General features: G+C 47.4%; 1 protein-coding gene across 1 annotated transcript in view; it reads right to left on the reverse strand.

Annotated features, from left to right (window-relative positions):
- LOC137433066 (ankyrin-3) overlaps positions 1-22,954 on the reverse strand; it is a 482,046-nt gene that overhangs the window by 33,089 nt on the left and 426,003 nt on the right. The window contains exon 31 of the mRNA XM_078784014.1: positions 18,763-18,859. Within this exon, the coding sequence (XP_078640140.1) occupies positions 18,763-18,859 (97 nt within the window). The remainder of the gene's footprint in view (positions 1-18,762; positions 18,860-22,954) is intronic.

Here is a 22,954-nt window from a genome sequence, read left to right on the forward strand (position 1 = left end):
TTATGTCTATCTAACTGGTGATCAAAGCACTTGATGTAACATATTTGGAGATTAAGTCAGTGTTATGTCTATCTAACTGGTGATCAAAGCACTTGATGTAACATATTTGGAGATTAAATCAGTGTTATGTCTATATAACTGGTGATCAAAGCACTTGATGTAACATATTTGGAGATTAAATCAGTGTTATGTCTATCTAACTGGTGATCAAAGCACTTGATGTAACATATTTGAAGATTAAATCAGTGCTATGTCTATATAACTGGTGATCAGATAAGCCAGAGGGGAAGCGTACTAAACTAGAAACTTTCTAAATTCCCAAATGAAGGCACAGGATTGTGGGTAAAATTGAGGACATGCGTCATTTATTTGCTGTTAAAGGACTTGTGCTTTAATGTTTCGTGAAGATTGACAAATGCGGAGGTGATAAAAACATTACACTTCCACAATTTTGAATACTCAAACAACTGGTGTACATTCAGATGACCAATGAGATTTAGAACACTATTGATCAATAAAATTCATATTTTAGAAAACATTAAACATATACTTTCTCATTTTATTCTGCAATGTTATTTTCAGCTGCCTATAGCTAAGGATGTAAGTAACAAAGTGTGATCGACCCTGTCAGGTGTCATTGCCAAAGGATGGCGGAGTCGAGCTGGTACATGGCAACCAAAAATAGAAACAAGATGAGGGACATTTGAGATATCGGATGGCGGAGTCGAGCTGGTACATGGCAAACAAAAATAGAAACAAGATGAGGGACATTTGAGATATAGGATGGCGGAGTCGAGCTGGTACATGGCAAAAAAAAATAGAAACAAGATGAGGGACATTTGAGATATCGGATGGCGGAGTCGAGCTGGTACATGGCAAACAAAAATAGAAACAAGATGAGGGACATTTGAGATATCGGATGGCGGAGTCGAGCTGGTACATGGCAAACAAAAATAGAAACAAGATGAGGGACATTTGAGATATAGGATGGCGGAGTCGAGCTGGTACATGGCAAACAAAAATAGAAACAAGATGAGGGACATTTGAGATATAGGATGGCGGAGTCGAGCTGGTACATGGCAAACAAAAAGAGAAACAAGATGAGGGACATTTGAGATATAGGATGGCGGAGTCGAGCTGGTACATGGCAAACAAAAAGAGAAACAAGATGAGGGACATTTGAGATATCGGATGGCGGAGTCGAGCTGGTACATGGCAAACAAAAATAGAAACAAGATGAGGGACATTTGAGATATAGGATGGCGGAGTCGAGCTGGTACATGGCAAACAAAAATAGAAACAAGATGAGGTACATTTGAGATATAGGATGGCGGAGTCGAGCTGGTACATGGCAAACAAAAAGAGAAACAAGATGAGGGACATTTGAGATATAGGATGGCGGAGTCGAGCTGGTACATGGCAACCAAAAATAGAAACAAGATGAGGGACATTTGAGATATAGGATGGCAGAGTCGAGCTGGTACATGGCAAACAAAAAGAGAAACAAGATGAGGGACATTTGAGATATAGGATGGCGGAGTAGAGCTGGTACATGGCAAGCAAAAATAGAAACAAGATGAGGGACATTTGAGATATAGGATGGCGGAGTCGAGCTGGTACATGGCAAACAAAAAGAGAAACAAGATGAGGGACATTTGAGATATAGGATGGCGGAGTCGAGCTGGTACATGGCAAACAAAAAGAGAAACAAGATGAGGGACATTTGAGATATAGGATGGCGGAGTCGAGCTGGTACATGGCAACCAAAAATAGAAACAAGATGAGGGACATTTGAGATATAGGATGGCGGAGTCGAGCTGGTACATGGCAAACAAAAAGAGAAACAAGATGAGGGACATTTGAGATATAGGATGGCGGAGTAGAGCTGGTACATGGCAAGCAAAAATAGAAACAAGATGAGGGACATTTGAGATATAGGATGGCGGAGTCGAGCTGGTACATGGCAAACAAAAAGAGAAACAAGATGAGGGACATTTGAGATATAGGATGGTGGAGTCGAGCTGGTACATGGCAAACAAAAAGAGAAACAAGATGAGGGACATTTGAGATATAGGATGGCGGAGTCGAGCTGGTACATGGCAAACAAAAATAGAAACAAGATGACGGACATTTGAGATATAGGATGGCGGAGTCGAGCTGGTACATGGCAACCAAAAAGAGAAACAAGATGAGGGACATTTGAGATATAGGATGGCGGAGTCGAGCTGGTACATGGCAAACAAAAAGAGAAACAAGATGAGGGACATTTGAGATATAGGATGGCGGAGTCGAGCTGGTACATGGCAAACAAAAATAGAAACAAGATGAGGGACATTTGAGATATAGGATGGCAGAGTCGAGCTGGTACATGGCAAACAAAAATAGAAACAAGATGAGGGACATTTGAGATATAGGATGGCGGAGTCGAGCTGGTACATGGCAAGCAAAAATAGAAACAAGATGAGGGACATTTGAGATATAGGATGGCGGAGTCGAGCTGGTACATGGCAAACAAAAAGAGAAACAAGATGAGGGACATTTGAGATATAGGATGGCGGAGTCGAGCTGGTACATGGCAAACAAAAATAGAAACAAGATGAGGGACATTTGAGATATAGGATGGCAGAGTCGAGCTGGTACATGGCAAACAAAAATAGAAACAAGATGAGGGACATTTGAGATATAGGATGGCGGAGTCGAGCTGGTACATGGCAACCAAAAATAGAAACAAGATGAGGGACATTTGAGATATAGGATGGCGGAGTCGAGCTGGTACATGGCAACCAAAAAGAGAAAGAAGATGAGGGACATTTGAGATATAGGATGGCGGAGTCGAGCTGGTACATGGCAACCAAAAAGAGAAACAAGATGAGGGACATTTGAGATATAGGATGGCGGAGTCGAGCTGGTACATGGCAAACAAAAAGAGAAACAAGATGAGGGACATTTGAGATATAGGATGGCGGAGTCGAGCTGGTACATGGCAAACAAAAATAGAAACAAGATGAGGGACATTTGAGATATAGGATGGCAGAGTCGAGCTGGTACATGGCAAACAAAAATAGAAACAAGATGAGGGACATTTGAGATATAGGATGGCGGAGTCGAGCTGGTACATGGCAAGCAAAAATAGAAACAAGATGAGGGACATTTGAGATATAGGATGGCGGAGTCGAGCTGGTACATGGCAAACAAAAAGAGAAACAAGATGAGGGACATTTGAGATATAGGATGGCGGAGTCGAGCTGGTACATGGCAAACAAAAATAGAAACAAGATGAGGGACATTTGAGATATAGGATGGCAGAGTCGAGCTGGTACATGGCAAACAAAAATAGAAACAAGATGAGGGACATTTGAGATATAGGATGGCGGAGTCGAGCTGGTACATGGCAACCAAAAAGAGAAAGAAGATGAGGGACATTTGAGATATAGGATGGCGGAGTCGAGCTGGTACATGGCAACCAAAAAGAGAAAGAAGATGAGGGACATTTGAGATATAGGATGGCGGAGTCGAGCTGGTACATGGCAACCAAAAAGAGAAAGAAGATGAGGGACATTTGAGATATAGGATGGCGGAGTCGAGCTGGTACATGGCAAACAAAAATAGAAACAAGATGAGGGACATTTGAGATATAGGATGGCAGAGTCGAGCTGGTACATGGCAAACAAAAATAGAAACAAGATGAGGGACATTTGAGATATAGGATGGCGGAGTCGAGCTGGTACATGGCAACCAAAAAGAGAAAGAAGATGAGGGACATTTGAGATATAGGATGGCGGAGTCGAGCTGGTACATGGCAACCAAAAAGAGAAAGAAGATGAGGGACATTTGAGATATAGGATGGCGGAGTCGAGCTGGTACATGGCAACCAAAAAGAGAAAGAAGATGAGGGACATTTGAGATATGCACAAAACAATCATTGTCAAGTCTACACAGTGACAGCACAGAGAAGACGTGGGAATACAAGGCACATCAATCAATAGAAAACTAAACAAGTTTTTGACCAAAAGGCCACACCACTGAACTTTGTTGGTTTGAAAAGGTGGTTTTCCAAAGCATCACACCTGTGTCACCTGGATCGTACGGAATCTAGGGCTCTCAATATTATTGGAATCTTCCGTGACGAGCCAGAAGCACAAGGTCTGTTGCTTTGACATCACAGGCACGTCGGTGGTCTCTGGCTTTGCCACATTTTCTCCGATATTGCTCCTTCTGATCTCTCAGTGCTTTTCCCCTCCCCACTCGTATGTTCAGAACTCACATGTTCAGAATTCACGTGACATCATCGGGAACGGAGGTGACGGTTGGTTTGTCGGTGTGGGAGGTGCTCAGAAGGACAAGGAGTTTGAGGCGAAAAGGCCATGCTGTGATGACTTGTGAAAGCGCTAATTAAACCGTTGGCATTTCAAATCAGCAAGTCTTGCGTCATTACTGTATGCAATATTTGGCAACCAGGATGGCTGATGTTTCCCTGCCGTCACCTGCAATGTTCCGACCTGTCCCAGGTGAGCCCACAGTACCATGACACCATGGTGCAGATGGTATCAGTTGTTCGAAATGTATGTACGAGCACTGGATTTACAAGACATTGTGGCCATTCTTCAAGTAAGCATTAGGCCAAGTAAGCCAAGTAAGCAAGCCATTCTTTCCCACTGCTTGGGTACGGAAGGCCAGCAGATTTTCTCTACTTTCGAACCGACAAACAACACATCCCAATCAGCTGTTGATGCTCTGTCTGCACGGTGAGTCAATAAGGGATCGGTTCATTGAAACAACATCTTGTGTGCAGCCGAGGGAGCGCCTGTTATTCGATTCCGATGATTTCTCATTGGAGAAAGCAGTGGATATCGTGAGGCTCATTTAAGCTCCATTAGCAGTGGCACGCACACGAGCAGACCAAAGACAGTGCCATCTTTGGTTACTACAGCGCAGGTGCATGCACAAAAAGTCCAAAATACCTCCAGGCCTTGCACTAACTGTGGAACACTCAGACATGCAGCGCTGTCCCCAGGGTTCCCTGCAAATTGCCAACGTTGTAGGGATTGGCGAAAACTGCACCATTTTGCCCTGTGGTGCCGGTCATCACCCTAACCATCTGCTAGCACATCTGGTATAGCAACCTCATCACCAGATTCAATCAACTCGGTGTCTCAGCCAATCACTTCATTCAAAACCAGTAGTTCCCATGTGAATGACATTTTGATTCCACTTTTGATTGATACAGGCACCAAAGTCTCGCTTCCAAATAAGGCAACTTGTGCCAAAAATTCACGCGTTCCCATGAAACAGACTTCAGTGGCCCACTGAGGTCATGGCAACACCAAAATTATCATGGTGGGAACTGTGAGCCCACCAGTGTGGGACAAAAACCACACAAACCTGCCCCTTCAGTTATTTACATCACCACACCGGGTGCCAATCTGATGGGGCTGGACACTTATCCCAATTCCACAGTTTTCACTTTCAGCTGGTTCATTCCTGTGGCATGGACATCGTGCAGGTGATGACCGCTTGGCACCACATGTTTCCTGCATTGTTTACAGGCCTGTGGGGCATCATTGACTGTGTGCACCAGCCAACGGTCAACTCTACTGTGGCACCAGTCATTCAACCCCTGGATGTCCTACAATGGATGTCCGTTCTGCTGCCGGGTCGCGGAGTTATCTGTGGCTTGCGGCTTCGGGGTCAGACGTCAAGTATTGGGTCCGAGCAATCCCCTCGTGAACCCTTATCTCATCCCGGAACTCTTAACAATGTCATGCTCATTGTGCGAAATGCCTCCTCTGGGTGGTTGGCTAATTGTTTTGTAATGGCGATGGAAATGTTATGTTTAGAATTCATGATTAGAAAACGACAGTGACATTATCAGGAAAGGAAATGACGTCGGTGTAGGAAGTGCTCAAAGAGAAACAGAGTTGAAGGTGTAAACGCCTTGCTGTGGTGACTTGTAAAAGTTGTGATTAAACTGTTGGTGTTTACAAGCACCAAGTCTTGCCATTAGTGTCTGCAACACCCAGCAACTCCAGGATACATACATTCTCACAGTAACCCAATCCTGGTAAAACTTGCATCCAACAACCCCAGGATACATACATTCTCACAGTAACCCGCTCCTGGTAAAACGTACACCCAGGAACTCCAGGATACATACTGTTATGTCGGTGGGGTAGGGTGATATGTAGAGTCAGGTAGATCTGTTTAGATAATGTGCTCCGATTATTGTGATAGGGAACCCCACATGTAATAAGTTTGTTTAGGCGGGTTGTTCGCGGAAGTGTATCTCCGTGGTGGGACAAGGATGACCCTTGTGCTAATTATCGTAGGGATTATGTTCATTCCCCGTTTCGTAAAACCTTGTAATCATTCCGTTGTCCCTTATGGCACTGCACATAGACACTAGTCAGGCCCATTAGTACACCCATTAATAAATAATAATAATAAATAATAATACATTTATTTTATATAGCGCTTTTCAAGAAGCCCAAAGGCGCTTTGACAGAGTACAAAAAACAAGTGCAAAAAGACAAAAATCAATAGGTAAATAATCAAAGCCAAAGGAAGGAGAAGGAGAAGAGATAGTCAGGGGTTAAATGCTGTGGGTTAAATGTTGAATGCAGTGTTGAACAGGTGGGTCTTGAGTGATGTTTTGAATGTGGTGAGTGTGAGGAGGAGTCTCTGATGGTGTGAGGTAGTGAGTTCCAGAGGGTGGGAGCAGCGATGGAGAAGGCCCTGTCCACCCAGGATCTAAGTTTGGTCCGGATGGGTGGGGACAGGAGGTTGGCAGCAGCACAGCGGAGGGTGTGGATGGGAGTGTGTCTGGGGAGGAGGTCAGTCAGGTAGGATGGGGCCAGGTTATGGAGGGCTTTGTAGGTCAGGAGGAGGATTTTGTACTGGATTCGACAATAAAAACTAACCGGAAGCCAGGCATCAAGCACCAGGGCTAACAACACCGCCTGATTGAACACACATCACACAGGCAGGCCAGGAGCCACGCCCAGAAGGACTCACTATTGGGCGGGAGTCGACCAATTGGAAGAGCATGGCCAATGATGTAAGAAGGCAAGAGGTAGCTGACTGATTGGTGAAGAGAAAGGCACGTAAGGGCATCACGTTGATTGGCAGGGCATGCTGATGACATCAAAGGGCGGACAGCGTGTGATAGGTGGAGAGCCAAACACAGTAGTGGTGGCCTGCAGGCATTGGTGGAGAGAGGCAGATGACATCACAAAGGATCGACAAAAAGTGGAGAGAGACCGACATTTTCTCTCTTTCCCTGGACCTTCTCCCTGCGCTGGACGTTGCCCCTTGCGTTCTTGGCCCTTGTTCACTGACCCTGGACTCTTGCTCTGGACCTTCTGCTTGCTTCTGGTGCCTGCCTGTGAGTGTGCGCCGACGATTCCCCCTATCTTCACGTTCTGGACCTCGGTGCGGGCGACGGTGTGCCAAGACCTTGCTGGGAAATGTGAGGAGGCCGAGTTTGGCAGGCGGAAACGACGTGCGGCTGCCGCTGGAGAGCAGCGAGGCCTCGTGAACGGGGGCGTGCGAGGCCTGTTTTCGCGCTAACGGCCGGGCGGTTCCCGCCAACGCACCGGACGAGTTGGACGATCCCTGGCGAGACCACGAGCGAGTCAGAGCTAAGTGACACACCACGCTTTTATTTTCATTTATATTCTCCTGTGTCTGTGTTATACGTCTGGTGTGGGGACGTCCCGATTAGGAATTAGTTTCACCGTCGCGATTTTCTTTGTTACCGGCATTGTAGAAAATAAATCCTTTCATTATTTTATTTGTACATTTTAACCCGTATTCCCGTTTGAGTTTATTTCCTGCAGGCTTTGGAACTGCTGGTGAACGAGACAGGTAAGCTTCAGCCTCTTCTTCTTCTTTCTTCCTCCCGCGTATATAGTACAATCCGCTATTGAACAGAATGCCTCAAAGTAACGCTCGATTGCCTTGCGTGGTTCTTTCAGTACTAATTGAGGGAACCACACGACAATACATTCTCACAGTAACCCGCTCCTGGTAAAACTTACACCCAGCAACTCCAGGGTACATACATTCTCACAGTAACCTCCTCCTGGTAAAACTTACACCTAGAACCTCCAGGATACATACATTCTCACAGTAAACCCCTCCTGGTAAAACTTTCAAAAACTATATACAAATCTCAACTCCTTATTCCTCACTTCTACTGTCCATGGAACCACTTTTCAGAGGCCATTATTTCCCATTCTTTCCTCCAGAACTTCAAAAGCAAGCAGTGCACTGCCACATCCTGTCATTCTTTATCCTGAACCATGATCGTTATTACCCCATTACCCCTCCTACCAACAAACCTCTTACTTTCTGGTTTTACTTTCCTTCCCTCGCATCTCTTTTTTTCTTTCTAGCTCTTTTCCTCTTCATTCATTCCCTTGCTGGTTGTGCCAAATTGTTGCCTTGGTACCCCACAGTCAGGTCAACCTTCCATGGTACCTCACTGTCAGGTCAATCTTCCATGGTACCCCACTGTCAGTTCAACCTTCCATAGTGCCCCACTGTCAGTTCAACCTTCCATAGTGCCCCACTGTCAGTTCATCCTTCCATGGTACCCCACTGTCAGGTCAACCTTACATAGTGCCCCACTGTCAGTTCAACCTTCCATAGTGCCGCACTGTCAGGTCAACCTTACATAGTGCCCCACTGTCAGTTCAACCTTCCATAGTGCCGCACTGTCAGTTCAACCTTCCCTGGTACCCCACTGTCAGGTCAACCTTCCATGGTACCTCACTGTCAGGTCAATCTTCCATGGTACCCCACTGTCAGTTCAACCTTCCATAGTGCTCCACTGTCAGTTCAACCTTCCATGGTACCCCACTGTCAGTTCAACCTTCCCTGGTACCCCACTGTCAGTTCAACCTTCCATGGTACCCAACTGTCAGTTCAACCTTCCATAATGCCGCACTGTCAGTTCAACCTTCCATGGTACCCAACTGTCAGTTCAACCTTCCCTGGTACCCCACTGTCAGTTCAACCTTCCCTGGTACCCAACTGTCAGTTCAACCTTCCCTGGTACCCAACTGTCAGTTCAACCTTCCCTGGTACCCCACTGTCAGTTCAACCTTCCCTGGTACCCCACTGTCAGTCCAACCTTCCCTGGTACCCAACTGTCAGTTCAACCTTCCCTGGTACCCAACTGTCAGTTCAACCTTCCCTGGTACCCCACTGTCAGTCCAACCTTCCCTGGTACCCAACTGTCAGTTCAACCTTCCCTGGTACCCAACTGTCAGTTCAACCTTCCCTGGTACCCCACTGTCAGTTCAACCTTCCCTGGTACCCAACTGTCAGTTCAACCTTCCCTGGTACCCCACTGTCAGTTCAACCTTCCCTGGTACCCCACTGTCAGTCCAACCTTCCCTGGTACCCAACTGTCAGTTCAACCTTCCCTGGTACCCCACTGTCAGTCCAACCTTCCCTGGTACCCAACTGTCAGTTCAACCTTCCCTGGTACCCCACTGTCAGTTCAACCTTCCCTGGTACCCAACTGTCAGTTCAACCTTCCCTGGTACCCCACTGTCAGTTCAACCTTCCCTGGTACCCCACTGTCAGTTCAACCTTCCCTGGTACCCCACTGTCAGTTCAACCTTCCCTGGTACCCCACTGTCAGTTCAACCTTCCCTGGTACCCAACTGTCATTTCAACCTTCCCTGGTACCCAACTGTCAGTTCAACCTTCCCTGGTACCCAACTGTCAGTTCAATCTTCCCTGGTACACAACTGTCAGTTCAATCTTCCCTGGTACACAACTGTCAGTCAACCTTCCCTGGTACCCCACTGTCAGTTCAACCTTCCCTGGTACCCCACTGTCAGTCCAACCTTCCCTGGTACCCAACTGTCAGTTCAACCTTCCCTGGTACCCAACTGTCAGTTCAACCTTCCCTGGTACCCCACTGTCAGTCCAACCTTTCCTGGTACCCCACTGTCAGTCCAACCTTCCCTGGTACCCAACTGTCAGTTCAACCTTCCCTGGTACCCCACTGTCAGTCCAACCTTCCCTGGTACCCAACTGTCAGTTCAACCTTCCCTGGTACCCCACTGTCAGTTCAACCTTCCCTGGTACCCAACTGTCAGTTCAACCTTCCCTGGTACCCCACTGTCAGTTCAACCTTCCCTGGTACCCAACTGTCAGTTCAACCTTCCCTGGTACCCCACTGTCAGTTCAACCATCCCTGGTACCCCACTGTCAGTCCAACCTTCCCTGGTACCCAACTGTCAGTTCAACCTTCCCTGGTACCCCACTGTCAGTCCAACCTTCCCTGGTACCCAACTGTCAGTTCAACCTTCCCTGGTACCCCACTGTCAGTTCAACCTTCCCTGGTACCCAACTGTCAGTTCAACCTTCCCTGGTACCCCACTGTCAGTTCAACCTTCCCTGGTACCCCACTGTCAGTTCAACCTTCCCTGGTACCCCACTGTCAGTTCAACCTTCCCTGGTACCCCACTGTCAGTTCAACCTTCCCTGGTACCCAACTGTCATTTCAACCTTCCCTGGTACCCAACTGTCAGTTCAACCTTCCCTGGTACCCAACTGTCAGTTCAATCTTCCCTGGTACACAACTGTCAGTCAACCTTCCCTGGTACCCCACTGTCAGTTCAACCTTCCCTGGTACCCCACTGTCAGTTCAACCTTCCCTGGTACCCAACTGTCAGTTCAACCTTCCCTGGTACCCCACTGTCAGTTCAATCTTCCCTGGTACACAACTGTCAGTCAACCTTCCCTGGTACCCCACTGTCAGTTCAACCTTCCCTGGTACCCAACTGTCAGTTCAACCTTCCCTGGTACCCCACTGTCAGTTCAACCTTCCCTGGTACCCCACTGTCAGTTCAACCTTCCCTGGTACCCAACTGTCATTTCAACCTTCCCTGGTACCCAACTGTCAGTTCAACCTTCCCTGGTACCCCACTGTCAGTTCAACCTTCCCTGGTACCCAACTGTCAGTTCAACCTTCCCTGGCACCCCACTGTCAGTTCAACCTTCCCTGGTACCCCACTGTCAGTTCAACCTTCCCTGGTACCCCACTGTCAGTTCAACCTTCCCTGGTACCCAACTGTCATTTCAACCTTCCCTGGTACCCAACTGTCAGTTCAACCTTCCCTGGTACCCCACTGTCAGTTCAACCTTCCCTGGTACCCAACTGTCAGTTCAATCTTCCCTGGTACACAACTGTCAGTCAACCTTCCCTGGTACCCCACTGTCAGTTCAACCTTCCCTGGTACTCCACTGTCAGTTCAACCTTCCCTGGTACCCAACTGTCAGTTCAACCTTCCCTGGTACCCCACTGTCAGTTCAATCTTCCCTGGTACACAACTGTCAGTCAACCTTCCCTGGTACCCCACTGTCAGTTCAACCTTCCCTGGTACCCAACTGTCAGTTCAACCTTCCCTGGTACCCCACTGTCAGTTCAACCTTCCCTGGTACCCCACTGTCAGTTCAACCTTCCCTGGTACCCAACTGTCATTTCAACCTTCCCTGGTACCCAACTGTCAGTTCAACCTTCCCTGGTACCCCACTGTCAGTTCAACCTTCCCTGGTACCCAACTGTCAGTTCAACCTTCCCTGGTACCCCACTGTCAGTTCAACCTTCCCTGGTACCCCACTGTCAGTTCAACCTTCCCTGGTACCCCACTGTCAGTTCAACCTTCCCTGGTACCCAACTGTCATTTCAACCTTCCCTGGTACCCAACTGTCAGTTCAACCTTCCCTGGTACCCCACTGTCAGTTCAACCTTCCCTGGTACCCAACTGTCAGTTCAATCTTCCCTGGTACACAACTGTCAGTCAACCTTCCCTGGTACCCCACTGTCAGTTCAACCTTCCCTGGTACCCCACTGTCAGTTCAACCTTCCCTGGTACCCCACTGTCAGTTCAACCTTCCATAGTGCCGCACTGTCAGTTCAACCTTCCCTGGTACCCCACTGTCAGTTCAACCTTCCCTGGTACCCAACTGTCAGTTCAACCTTCCCTGGTACCCCACTGTCAGTTCAATCTTCCCTGGTACACAACTGTCAGTCAACCTTCCCTGGTACCCCACTGTCAGTTCAACCTTCCCTGGTACCCCACTGTCAGTTCAACCTTCCCTGGTACCCAACTGTCAGTTCAACCTTCCCTGGTACCCCACTGTCAGTTCAACCTTCCCTGTTACCCAACTGTCAGTTCAACCTTCCCTGGTACCCAACTGTCAGTTCAACCTTCCCTGGTACGCCACTGTCAGTTCAACCTTCCCTGGTACACAACTGTCAGTTCAACTTTCCCTGGTACCCAACTGTCAGTTCAATCTTCCCTGGTACCCCACTGTCAGTTCAACCTTCCATAGTGCCGCACTGTCAGTTCAACCTTCCCTGGCACCCCACTGTCAGTTCAACCTTCCCTGGTACCCCACTGTCAGTTCAACCTTCCCTGGTACCCCACTGTCAGTTCAACCTTCCCTGGTACCCAACTGTCAGTTCAACCTTCCATAATGCCGCACTGTCAGGTCAACCTTCCATGGTACCCAACTGTCAGTTCAACCTTCCCTGGTACCCCACTGTCAGTTCAACCTTCCCTGGTACCCAACTGTCAGTTCAACCTTCCCTGGTACCTAACTGTCAGTTCAACCTTCCCTGGTACCCCACTGTCAGTTCAACCTTCCCTGGTACCCCACTGTCAGTCCAACCTTCCCTGGTACCCAACTGTCAGTTCAACCTTCCCTGGTACCCAACTGTCAGTTCAACCTTCCCTGGTACCCCACTGTCAGTCCAACCTTTCCTGGTACCCCACTGTCAGTCCAACCTTCCCTGGTACCCAACTGTCAGTTCAACCTTCCCTGGTACCCCACTGTCAGTCCAACCTTCCCTGGTACCCAACTGTCAGTTCAACCTTCCCTGGTACCCCACTGTCAGTTCAACATTCCCTGGTACCCAACTGTCAGTTCAACCTTCCCTGGTACCCCACTGTCAGTTCAACCTTCCCTGGTACCCCACTGTCAGTTCAACCTTCCCTGGTACCCCACTGTCAGTTCAACCTTCCCTGGTACCCAACTGTCAGTTCAACCTTCCCTGGTACCCAACTGTCAGTTCAACCTTCCCTGGTACCCCACTGTCAGTTCAACCTTCCCTGGTACCCCACTGTCATTTCAACCTTCCCTGGTACCCAACTGTCAGTTCACCCTTCCCTGGTACCCCACTGTCAGTCCAACCTTTCCTGGTACCCCACTGTCAGTCCAACCTTCCCTGGTACCCAACTGTCAGTTCAACCTTCCCTGGTACCCCACTGTCAGTCCAACCTTCCCTGGTACCCAACTGTCAGTTCAACCTTCCCTGGTACCCCACTGTCAGTTCAACATTCCCTGGTACCCAACTGTCAGTTCAACCTTCCCTGGTACCCCACTGTCAGTTCAACCTTCCCTGGTACCCCACTGTCAGTTCAACCTTCCCTGGTACCCCACTGTCAGTTCAACCTTCCCTGGTACCCAACTGTTTGTTCAACCTTCCCTGGTACCCAACTGTCAGTTCAACCTTCCCTGGTACCCCACTGTCAGTTCAACCTTCCCTGGTACCCCACTGTCAGTTCAACCTTCCCTGGTACCCCACTGTCAGTTCAACCTTCCCTGGTACCCAACTGTCATTTCAACCTTCCCTGGTACCCAACTGTCAGTTCAACCTTCCCTGGTACCCCACTGTCAGTTCAACCTTCCCTGGTACCCAACTGTCAGTTCAACCTTCCCTGGCACCCCACTGTCAGTTCAACCTTCCCTGGTACCCCACTGTCAGTTCAACCTTCCCTGGTACCCCACTGTCAGTTCAACCTTCCCTGGTACCCAACTGTCATTTCAACCTTCCCTGGTACCCAACTGTCAGTTCAACCTTCCCTGGTACCCCACTGTCAGTTCAACCTTCCCTGGTACCCAACTGTCAGTTCAATCTTCCCTGGTACACAACTGTCAGTCAACCTTCCCTGGTACCCCACTGTCAGTTCAACCTTCCCTGGTACTCCACTGTCAGTTCAACCTTCCCTGGTACCCAACTGTCAGTTCAACCTTCCCTGGTACCCCACTGTCAGTTCAATCTTCCCTGGTACACAACTGTCAGTCAACCTTCCCTGGTACCCCACTGTCAGTTCAACCTTCCCTGGTACCCAACTGTCAGTTCAACCTTCCCTGGTACCCCACTGTCAGTTCAACCTTCCCTGGTACCCCACTGTCAGTTCAACCTTCCCTGGTACCCAACTGTCAGTTCAATCTTCCCTGGTACACAACTGTCAGTCAACCTTCCCTGGTACCCCACTGTCAGTTCAACCTTCCCTGGTACCCCACTGTCAGTTCAACCTTCCCTGGTACCCCACTGTCAGTTCAACCTTCCATAGTGCCGCACTGTCAGTTCAACCTTCCCTGGTACCCCACTGTCAGTTCAACCTTCCCTGGTACCCAACTGTCAGTTCAACCTTCCCTGGTACCCCACTGTCAGTTCAATCTTCCCTGGTACACAACTGTCAGTCAACCTTCCCTGGTACCCCACTGTCAGTTCAACCTTCCCTGGTACCCCACTGTCAGTTCAACCTTCCCTGGTACCCAACTGTCAGTTCAACCTTCCCTGGTACCCCACTGTCAGTTCAACCTTCCCTGTTACCCAACTGTCAGTTCAACCTTCCCTGGTACCCAACTGTCAGTTCAACCTTCCCTGGTACGCCACTGTCAGTTCAACCTTCCCTGGTACACAACTGTCAGTTCAACTTTCCCTGGTACCCAACTGTCAGTTCAATCTTCCATAGTGCCGCACTGTCAGTTCAACCTTCCCTGGTACCCCACTGTCAGTTCAACTTTCCCTGGTACCCCACTGTCAGTTCAACTTTCCCTGGTACCCCACTGTCAGTTCAACCTTCCCTGGTACCCAACTGTCAGTTCAACCTTCGCTGGTATGCCACTGTCAGTTCAACCTTCCCTGGTACCCCACTGTCAGTCCAACCTTCCCTGGTACTCCACTGTCAGTTCAACCTTCCCTGGTATGCCACTGTCAGTTCAACCTTCCATAGTGCCGCACTGTCAGTCCAACCTTCCCTGGTACCCCACTGTCAGTCCAACCTTCCCTGGTTCCCCACTGTCAGTTCAACCTTCCCTGGTATGCCACTGTCAGTTCAACCTTCCATAGTGCCGCACTGTCAGGTCAACCTTCCCTGGTACCCCACTGTCAGTTCAACCTTCCCTGGTACCCCACTGTCAGTTCAACCTTCCATGGTGCCCCACTGTCAGTTCAACCTTCCCTGGTACCCCACTGTCAGTTCAATCTTCCCTGGTACACAACTGTCAGTCAACCTTCCCTGGTACCCCACTGTCAGTTCAACCTTCCCTGGTACCCCAATGTCAGTTCAACCTTCCCTGGTACCCAACTGTCAGTTCAACCTTCCCTGGTACCCCACTGTCAGTTCAACCTTCCCTGGTACCCAACTGTCAGTTAAACCTTCCCTGGTACCCAACTGTCAGTTCAACCTTCCCTGGTACGCCACTGTCAGTTCAACCTTCCCTGGTACCCAACTGTCAGTTCAACCTTCCCTGGTACGCCACTGTCAGTTCAACCTTCCCTGGTACACAACTGTCAGTTCAACTTTCCCTGGTACCCAACTGTCAGTTCAATCTTCCCTGGTACCCCACTGTCAGTTCAACCTTCCATAGTGCCGCACTGTCAGTTCAACCTTCCCTGGTACCCCACTGTCAGTTCAACTTTCCCTGGTACCCCACTGTCAGTTCAACTTTCCCTGGTACCCCACTGTTAGTTCAACCTTCCCTGGTACCCAACTGTCAGTTCAACCTTCGCTGGTATGCCACTGTCAGTTCAACCTTCCATAGTGCCGCACTGTCAGTCCAACCTTCCCTGGTACCCCACTGTCAGTTCAACCTTCCCTGGTATGCCACTGTCAGTTCAACCTTCCATAGTGCCGCACTGTCAGTCCAACCTTCCCTGGTACCCCACTGTCAGTTCAACCTTCCCTGGTATGCCACTGTCAGTTCAACCTTCCATAGTGCCGCACTGTCAGTCCAACCTTCCCTGGTACCCCACTGTCAGTTCAACCTTCCCTCGTATGCCACTGTCAGTTCAACCTTCCATAGTGCCGCACTGTCAGTCCAACCTTCCCTGGTACCCAACTGTCAGTTCAACCTTCCCTGGTACCCCACTGTCAGGTCAACCTTCCCTGGTACCCCACTGTCAGGTCAACCTTCCCTGGTACCCCACTGTCAGGTCAACCTTCCATGGTACCCCAATGTCAGGTCAACCTTCCATGGTACCCCACTGTCAGGTCAACCTTCCATGGTACCCCACTTCCATGAGTCTTGCTCTTGTAGATAAAAAGTAATTCCATTTGAAGACAATATTAATCTTGACCATCACATTATTTTATGCTATTGGTGATTCATTACCATGGGCCACGATGTTGGCGACATGACAAATGGAATATCTATTTCGATTAAAAGCCATGAGCTCAATAAAACGATATAGGCAAATTGAAATGGTTTTTCAGAAAAAATTGCAAAGTCCCAATGTACTCTTGTCAAGAATGGTGTAAGAAACAGAAAGTTGATCAAAGTGGGGTAACTGCCATGGCCCAATTAAGGAGAAGGGGTTATTGCCCAAAATATCAGCATCAATGACGTGAAAGAGGGGAAGTGCCTTGTTTGGTCGGATGAAGGGCCAATGCCAAAAACGTCTACTTCTGTCAGTATTTTGTTGATTCCATCCATTATCCTCTTATACCAGTTCACCAACACACACTGACACCAAAAAACGCCACACCAACACACATTGACACCAACACACACTGACACCAACACACATTGACACCAACACACACTGACACCAACAAACACCACACCAACACACATTGACACCAACACACACTGACACCAAAAAACGCCACACCAACACACATTGACACCAACACACACTGACACCAACACACATTGACACCAATACACACTGGTACCAACACACACTGACACCAACACACACTGACACCAACACACACTGGCACCAACACACATTGATACCAACACACATTGACACCAACACACACTGACACCAACAAACACCACACCAACACACATTGACACCAACACACACTGACACCAACACACATTGACACCAACACACACTGACACCAACAAACACCACACCAACACACATTGACACCAACACACATTGACACCAACACACACTGACACCAACAAACACCACACCAACACACATTGACACCAACACACATTGACACCAACACACACTGACACCAACAAACACCACACCAACACACATTGACACCAACACACACCGACACCAACAAACACCACACCAACACACACTGACACCAACACACACTGACACCAACAAACACCACACCAACACACACTGACACCAACACACATTGACACCAACACACACTGACACCAACACACACTGACACCAACACACACCGACACCAACACACATTGACACCAACAAACACCACACCAACACACATTGACACCAACAAACACCACACCAACACACATTGACACCAACACACAATGACACCAACACACACTGACACTAACAAACACCACACCAACACACACTGACACCAACACACATTGACACCAACACACATTGACACCAACACACACTGACACGAACAAACACCACACTAACACACATTGACACCAACACACACTGACACCAACAAACACCACACCAACACACACTGACACCAACACACACTGACACCAACAAACACAACACCAACACACACTGACACCAACACACATTGACACCAACACACACTGACACCAACAAACATTGACACCAACACACATTGACACCAACACACACTGACACCAACACACATTGACATCAACACACATTGACAGCAACAAACACCACACCAACACACACTGACACCAACACACACTGACACCAACACACACTGACACCAACACACACTGACACCAACACACACCGACACCAACACACACTGATACCAACACACACTGACACCAACACACACTGACACCAAAACACACTGACACCAACACACATTGACACCAACACACATTGACACCAACACACACCGACACCAACACACACCGACACCAACACACACTGACACCAACACACACTGACACCAACACACACTGACATCAACACACACTGACACCAACACACACTGACACCAACACACACTGACACCAACACACACCGACACCAACACACACTGATACCAACACACACTGACACCAACACACACTGACACCAACACACACTGACACCAACACACACTGACACCAACACACACCGACACCAACACACACTGATACCAACACACACTGACACCAACACACACTGACACCAACACACACTGATACCAACACACACTGACACCAACACACACTGACACCAACACACACTGACACCAACACACACTGACACCAACACACATTGACACCAACACACTTTCATGACACCAGTTTTTCATTCTCATCTGATCATCAAATACAGCTGATTAAAACACTACATATAGATGATGAAAGGTGAAGGGATTAAACTCCAAGTATCTTAAAGGTGTGCGTGATGGTAGCAGGTAGCAGTGCGTGATGGTAGCAGCCAATAAAATGATACACAGCATAAAATAGATGAAACAGCACCTTACAATTACAGTTTCTTCTCCAATATGAAGATATTGCTAAATCACAAAAACCTTGTCTTTAACAGCACAGACAACACACCTTGCGGACACGTTTGTGGTAAAGGACACAGTGTTGTTTTCTATGGTCAGTGGAGTCGTGCCGGTGATGTCCTCCCAATGAGCTGGCGATGTACCCCCTGAAGAACAGGAACATAAAACTCACAATTATTTGAAAAAAGGGAGTTTGCAAAAAAGTTTCAATATCACACAGAAGATTTCAAGGATACAGCAGAGCAGTTTGGATATGAAGAAGCAGCAGCAAATGGAAGCGTCACAAAAACTCCGCCATGGTTGCCATTGGACAATCTGGCCAGAATGACTGATCCAAAGAGATCCTGATCCTCCTGATCACGGATTTGGCCTTTCCTGTTCAGAATCCTAATGTGCACGTGATAAACCACGAAGCCATGGACTTGCGGAACTGCAGCACCGCTAATGATGATGCGAGTGCACCCATCACCTTTATTATTCTTAGTTATTGCCTTCCGCAAATGAATCGTGCCGAATTGATCACACGTCATGCTCACAATAACCATGTATTAAACAATGTCGTCTCTGGCGAAGGAGGAACTTGAACACACATCGATTGCAGAACTAGTACATGGAGGTAGCACTGGTGCATTTTACATCATTTACAGGGATATTTTAACAGATATAACAACAGAGTACATTTTGAATTTGAATGTGACGTCACAGCATAGATACAAAGTGGGAACACAAAACAGGCAAGGTGTATCATATCAGTTATTGGGACACGGGAAGGTTGGCATTCACAAATATGCTCCTCGTCATCTTACACTGGGCCGAAGAGTCCGAAGGATATGAGGATCCCCGAAGAGTATCAAAGCTGCAGACATGCTCATTTCGGGCAATGCCAGTGAAAGGGAATCCATGGTAACTCCAAGTAAAACCAATAATCACCCTTATCAAGGTCAGAACCGAGCAGGAGCACCACTCACATTCCGGGTCAATGGGAAACCGCATTCCCAAAATCAAGGAGCACAACTTAGTTTGCTCCCGTGTTGAGAATTATGGACAGAATTTCGTGAATGACGCACAATGTTGCAATTTGCCAACTCGTTCTTTATGTCCACTGTGATATAATGTGTTAATGTTGTCAAAAACTCAACTGAAGAACACTGAGAAAAACAGGAAATGTGAGCAAGTTTATTTCTGGCAAACAGCTGCACCCGATATTATATGGTTAATCTAGACATACTGGAACCAAAATAACATCATGCTTTGGTTACAAGCTCGAAATGTTTAGCAAAATTAAGATTTTGCATTGATAACACCGGCAACAACATCTACAGTCACGTGAAAAAGTAAGTACACCCCATGTAAAGTTTTGACTTTTTCAACATATTTCAACATACAGCTCTTTGATCTTCATTTCAACAATATTGAGAGATAAAGGGGATATAATATAACAAATATCATGAAACATTTACATTTTGTAGTCCATTGTATAATTTAAATAAACATAAATGCAAATTTCACACATGGGAAAAGTAAGTACACCCCTACATTTATCACTACTTCAAATACCTAAAACTAGAATCAGGTGCACCAGCTCAGGTGCAAATGATTAGAACATTGTAAAAGAGGATCTTGGAGGAACCTGTCTTATTTAAACCTCAGACATTTAGTTTGGTTTGCTCTTTGTTGTTGAAGTGTGCGGCGTCACCATGCCGGGATCAAAAGAGCTCTCTGAGGCCTTCAGAAAGAAGGTTATAGGTGCCTACGAGTCTGGGAAGGGATTTAAAAAGATCTCCAAACAATTTGAAATCAATAATTCGTCTGTACGGAAGATCATATACAAGTGGAGAAGATCCAAACAACTGCCAACTTGATCAGGACAGGCCACCCCAGCAAGTTCAGCCCGAGAGCAGACCGCAAGATGCTGAAAGAAGTCTCTAAGAACCCCCAGAATGTCATCACGGGACCGACAGGTAGCTCTTGCCACTGTTGATGTCAAAGTGCACGAGTCTACCATTAGAAAGAGGCTGCACAAATTTGATCTACATGGGAGGTGTGCCAGGAGGAAACCTTTGCTGTCCAGAAACAACATCATGGCAAGACTAAAGTTTGCCAATAAACACCGAGGCAAAGACCAGCACTTCTTGAAGAATGTGCTCTGGACAGATGTGTCAAAAGTAGATCTATTTGGCCACAGTACCAGAAGACATGTTTGGCGAAAACCAAAGACAGCATTTGACCACAAGAACCTGATACCAACTGTAAAGCATGGTGGTGGAAATATTATGGTTTGGGGCAGCTTTGCTGCATCAGGGCCTGGGCAGCTCACCATCATAGAATCCACTATGAATTATTCATTGTACCAGAGGGTGCTTGAGGATAATGTGAGGCCATCTGTTGGAAAGTTGAAGCTCAACCGAAGGTGGACCTTGCAACATGACAATGACCCTAAACATACCAGTAAATCCACCAAGGAATGGATGAAAAGAAAGAAATGGAGGGTTCTGGAATGGCCAAGTCAAAGCCCGGATCTAAATCTCATCGAGATGTTGTGGGAGGATTTGAAACGAGCTGTGCATGCAAGAAACCCCTCAAACATCGCACAGCTGAAAGAATTCTGCATGGAGGAGAGGGCAAAAATTTCTCCCAGTCGATGTCAGAGACTGGTAGACAGTTATAAGAAACGCCTACTTGAGGTTGTTTCTGCCAAAGGGGGCAATACCACCTATTAGAGCCAAGGATGTACTTACTTTTTCCACATGCGAAATTTGCATTTATGTTTATTTAAATTATACAATGGACTACAAAATGTAAATGTTTCATGATATTTGTTATATTATATCACCTTTATCCATCAATATTGTTGAAATGAAGATCAAATAGCTGTATGTTGAAATATGTTGAAAAAGTAAAAACTTTATATGGGGTGTACTTACTTTTTCACGTGAATGTACATGTATGCTACTGACATAAAAGTATGCGTTGTACACTAAATCGAGTACGCTGATTTCCCATCTCAAATAATAACTAGAACTGACACTTTATAACTGCTGGCAGGGATGGCCAGTTTCCTCCGCCTTCCCGCTTTGATACAAGCCCGCTTTGATACAAGCCCGCTTGGATACAACCCTGCTTGGATACAACCCTGCTTGGATAAAACCCCGCTTTCACATTATTATTATTTTTTTCTCCATCAATTTATCCCTCCATAAACCAATGCCGACAGATGGGATGGCCAGCTTAACGCCCATCAACCAATGCTGACAGATGAGACAGCCATCTTAAAGTCAATCAAAAAATGCCGACAGTTGGGACGGCCAGCTTAACGTCCACCAACCAATGCCGACAGATGGGACGGCCAGCTTAACGTCCATCAACCAATGCCGACAGACGGAACGGCCAGCTAAACGTCCATCAACTAATGCCGACAGATGGGACAGCCAGCTTAACGTCCATCAACTCATGCCGACAGATGGGACGGCCAGCTTAACGTCCATCAAATAATGTCAACAGATGGGAAGCCAGCTTAACGTCCATCAACTAATGCCGACAGATGGGACGGCCAGCTTAACGTCCATCAACTAATGCCGCCAGATGGGACGGCCAGCTTAACGTCCATAAACGAATGCCGACAGATGGGATGGCCAGCTTAACGTCCACCAAATAATGCCGACAGAGGGACGCAAAAAGAATCAAATGGAGCAAGTGTTTGTATGTATGTCCGCTCTTCACCCATTTGATGGAGAGCTGTCCTGACTCCACCAACAAATGTAACCTGAAATACTTAACCTAAAGTACCCAGAGGACCCAAAATACCGTGCTCCCGCCCCCTCACTCAACACCCAGAGGACCCAAAAGACCCCGAGGAACCTAAATAACCCATGGACCCGAAATACCCCAAAAGACCCCGAGGACCCGAAGGACCAAGTGGAACTAAAAGACCCCAAAGACTAAAAAGACCCAATGGGCCCCAAAGACAGAAAAGACCCCAAAGACCTAAAAGACAGAAAACACCCAATGGACCCTAAAGACCCAGAAGTCCTAAAATACTCCAAAGACTGAAAATATTTCAAAGACCCTTAACAACACTGAAGACCCAAAAGACCCTGAAGACCCAAGATAACCAAAAGATCCAAGAGAACCATAAGACTCTGAAGACCCAAAAGAACCCGAGGACCCAAAATACCCTGAAGACCCAAAATATTCCAAAGACCCAAAATACCCCAAATACCTAAAATACCCGACCAAAAAGA

This window comes from Myxine glutinosa, chromosome 8 (genome assembly GCF_964187855.1).
Source record: "Myxine glutinosa chromosome 8, kmMyxGlut1.1, whole genome shotgun sequence".
NCBI classification, from domain to species: domain Eukaryota; kingdom Metazoa; phylum Chordata; class Myxini; order Myxiniformes; family Myxinidae; genus Myxine; species Myxine glutinosa.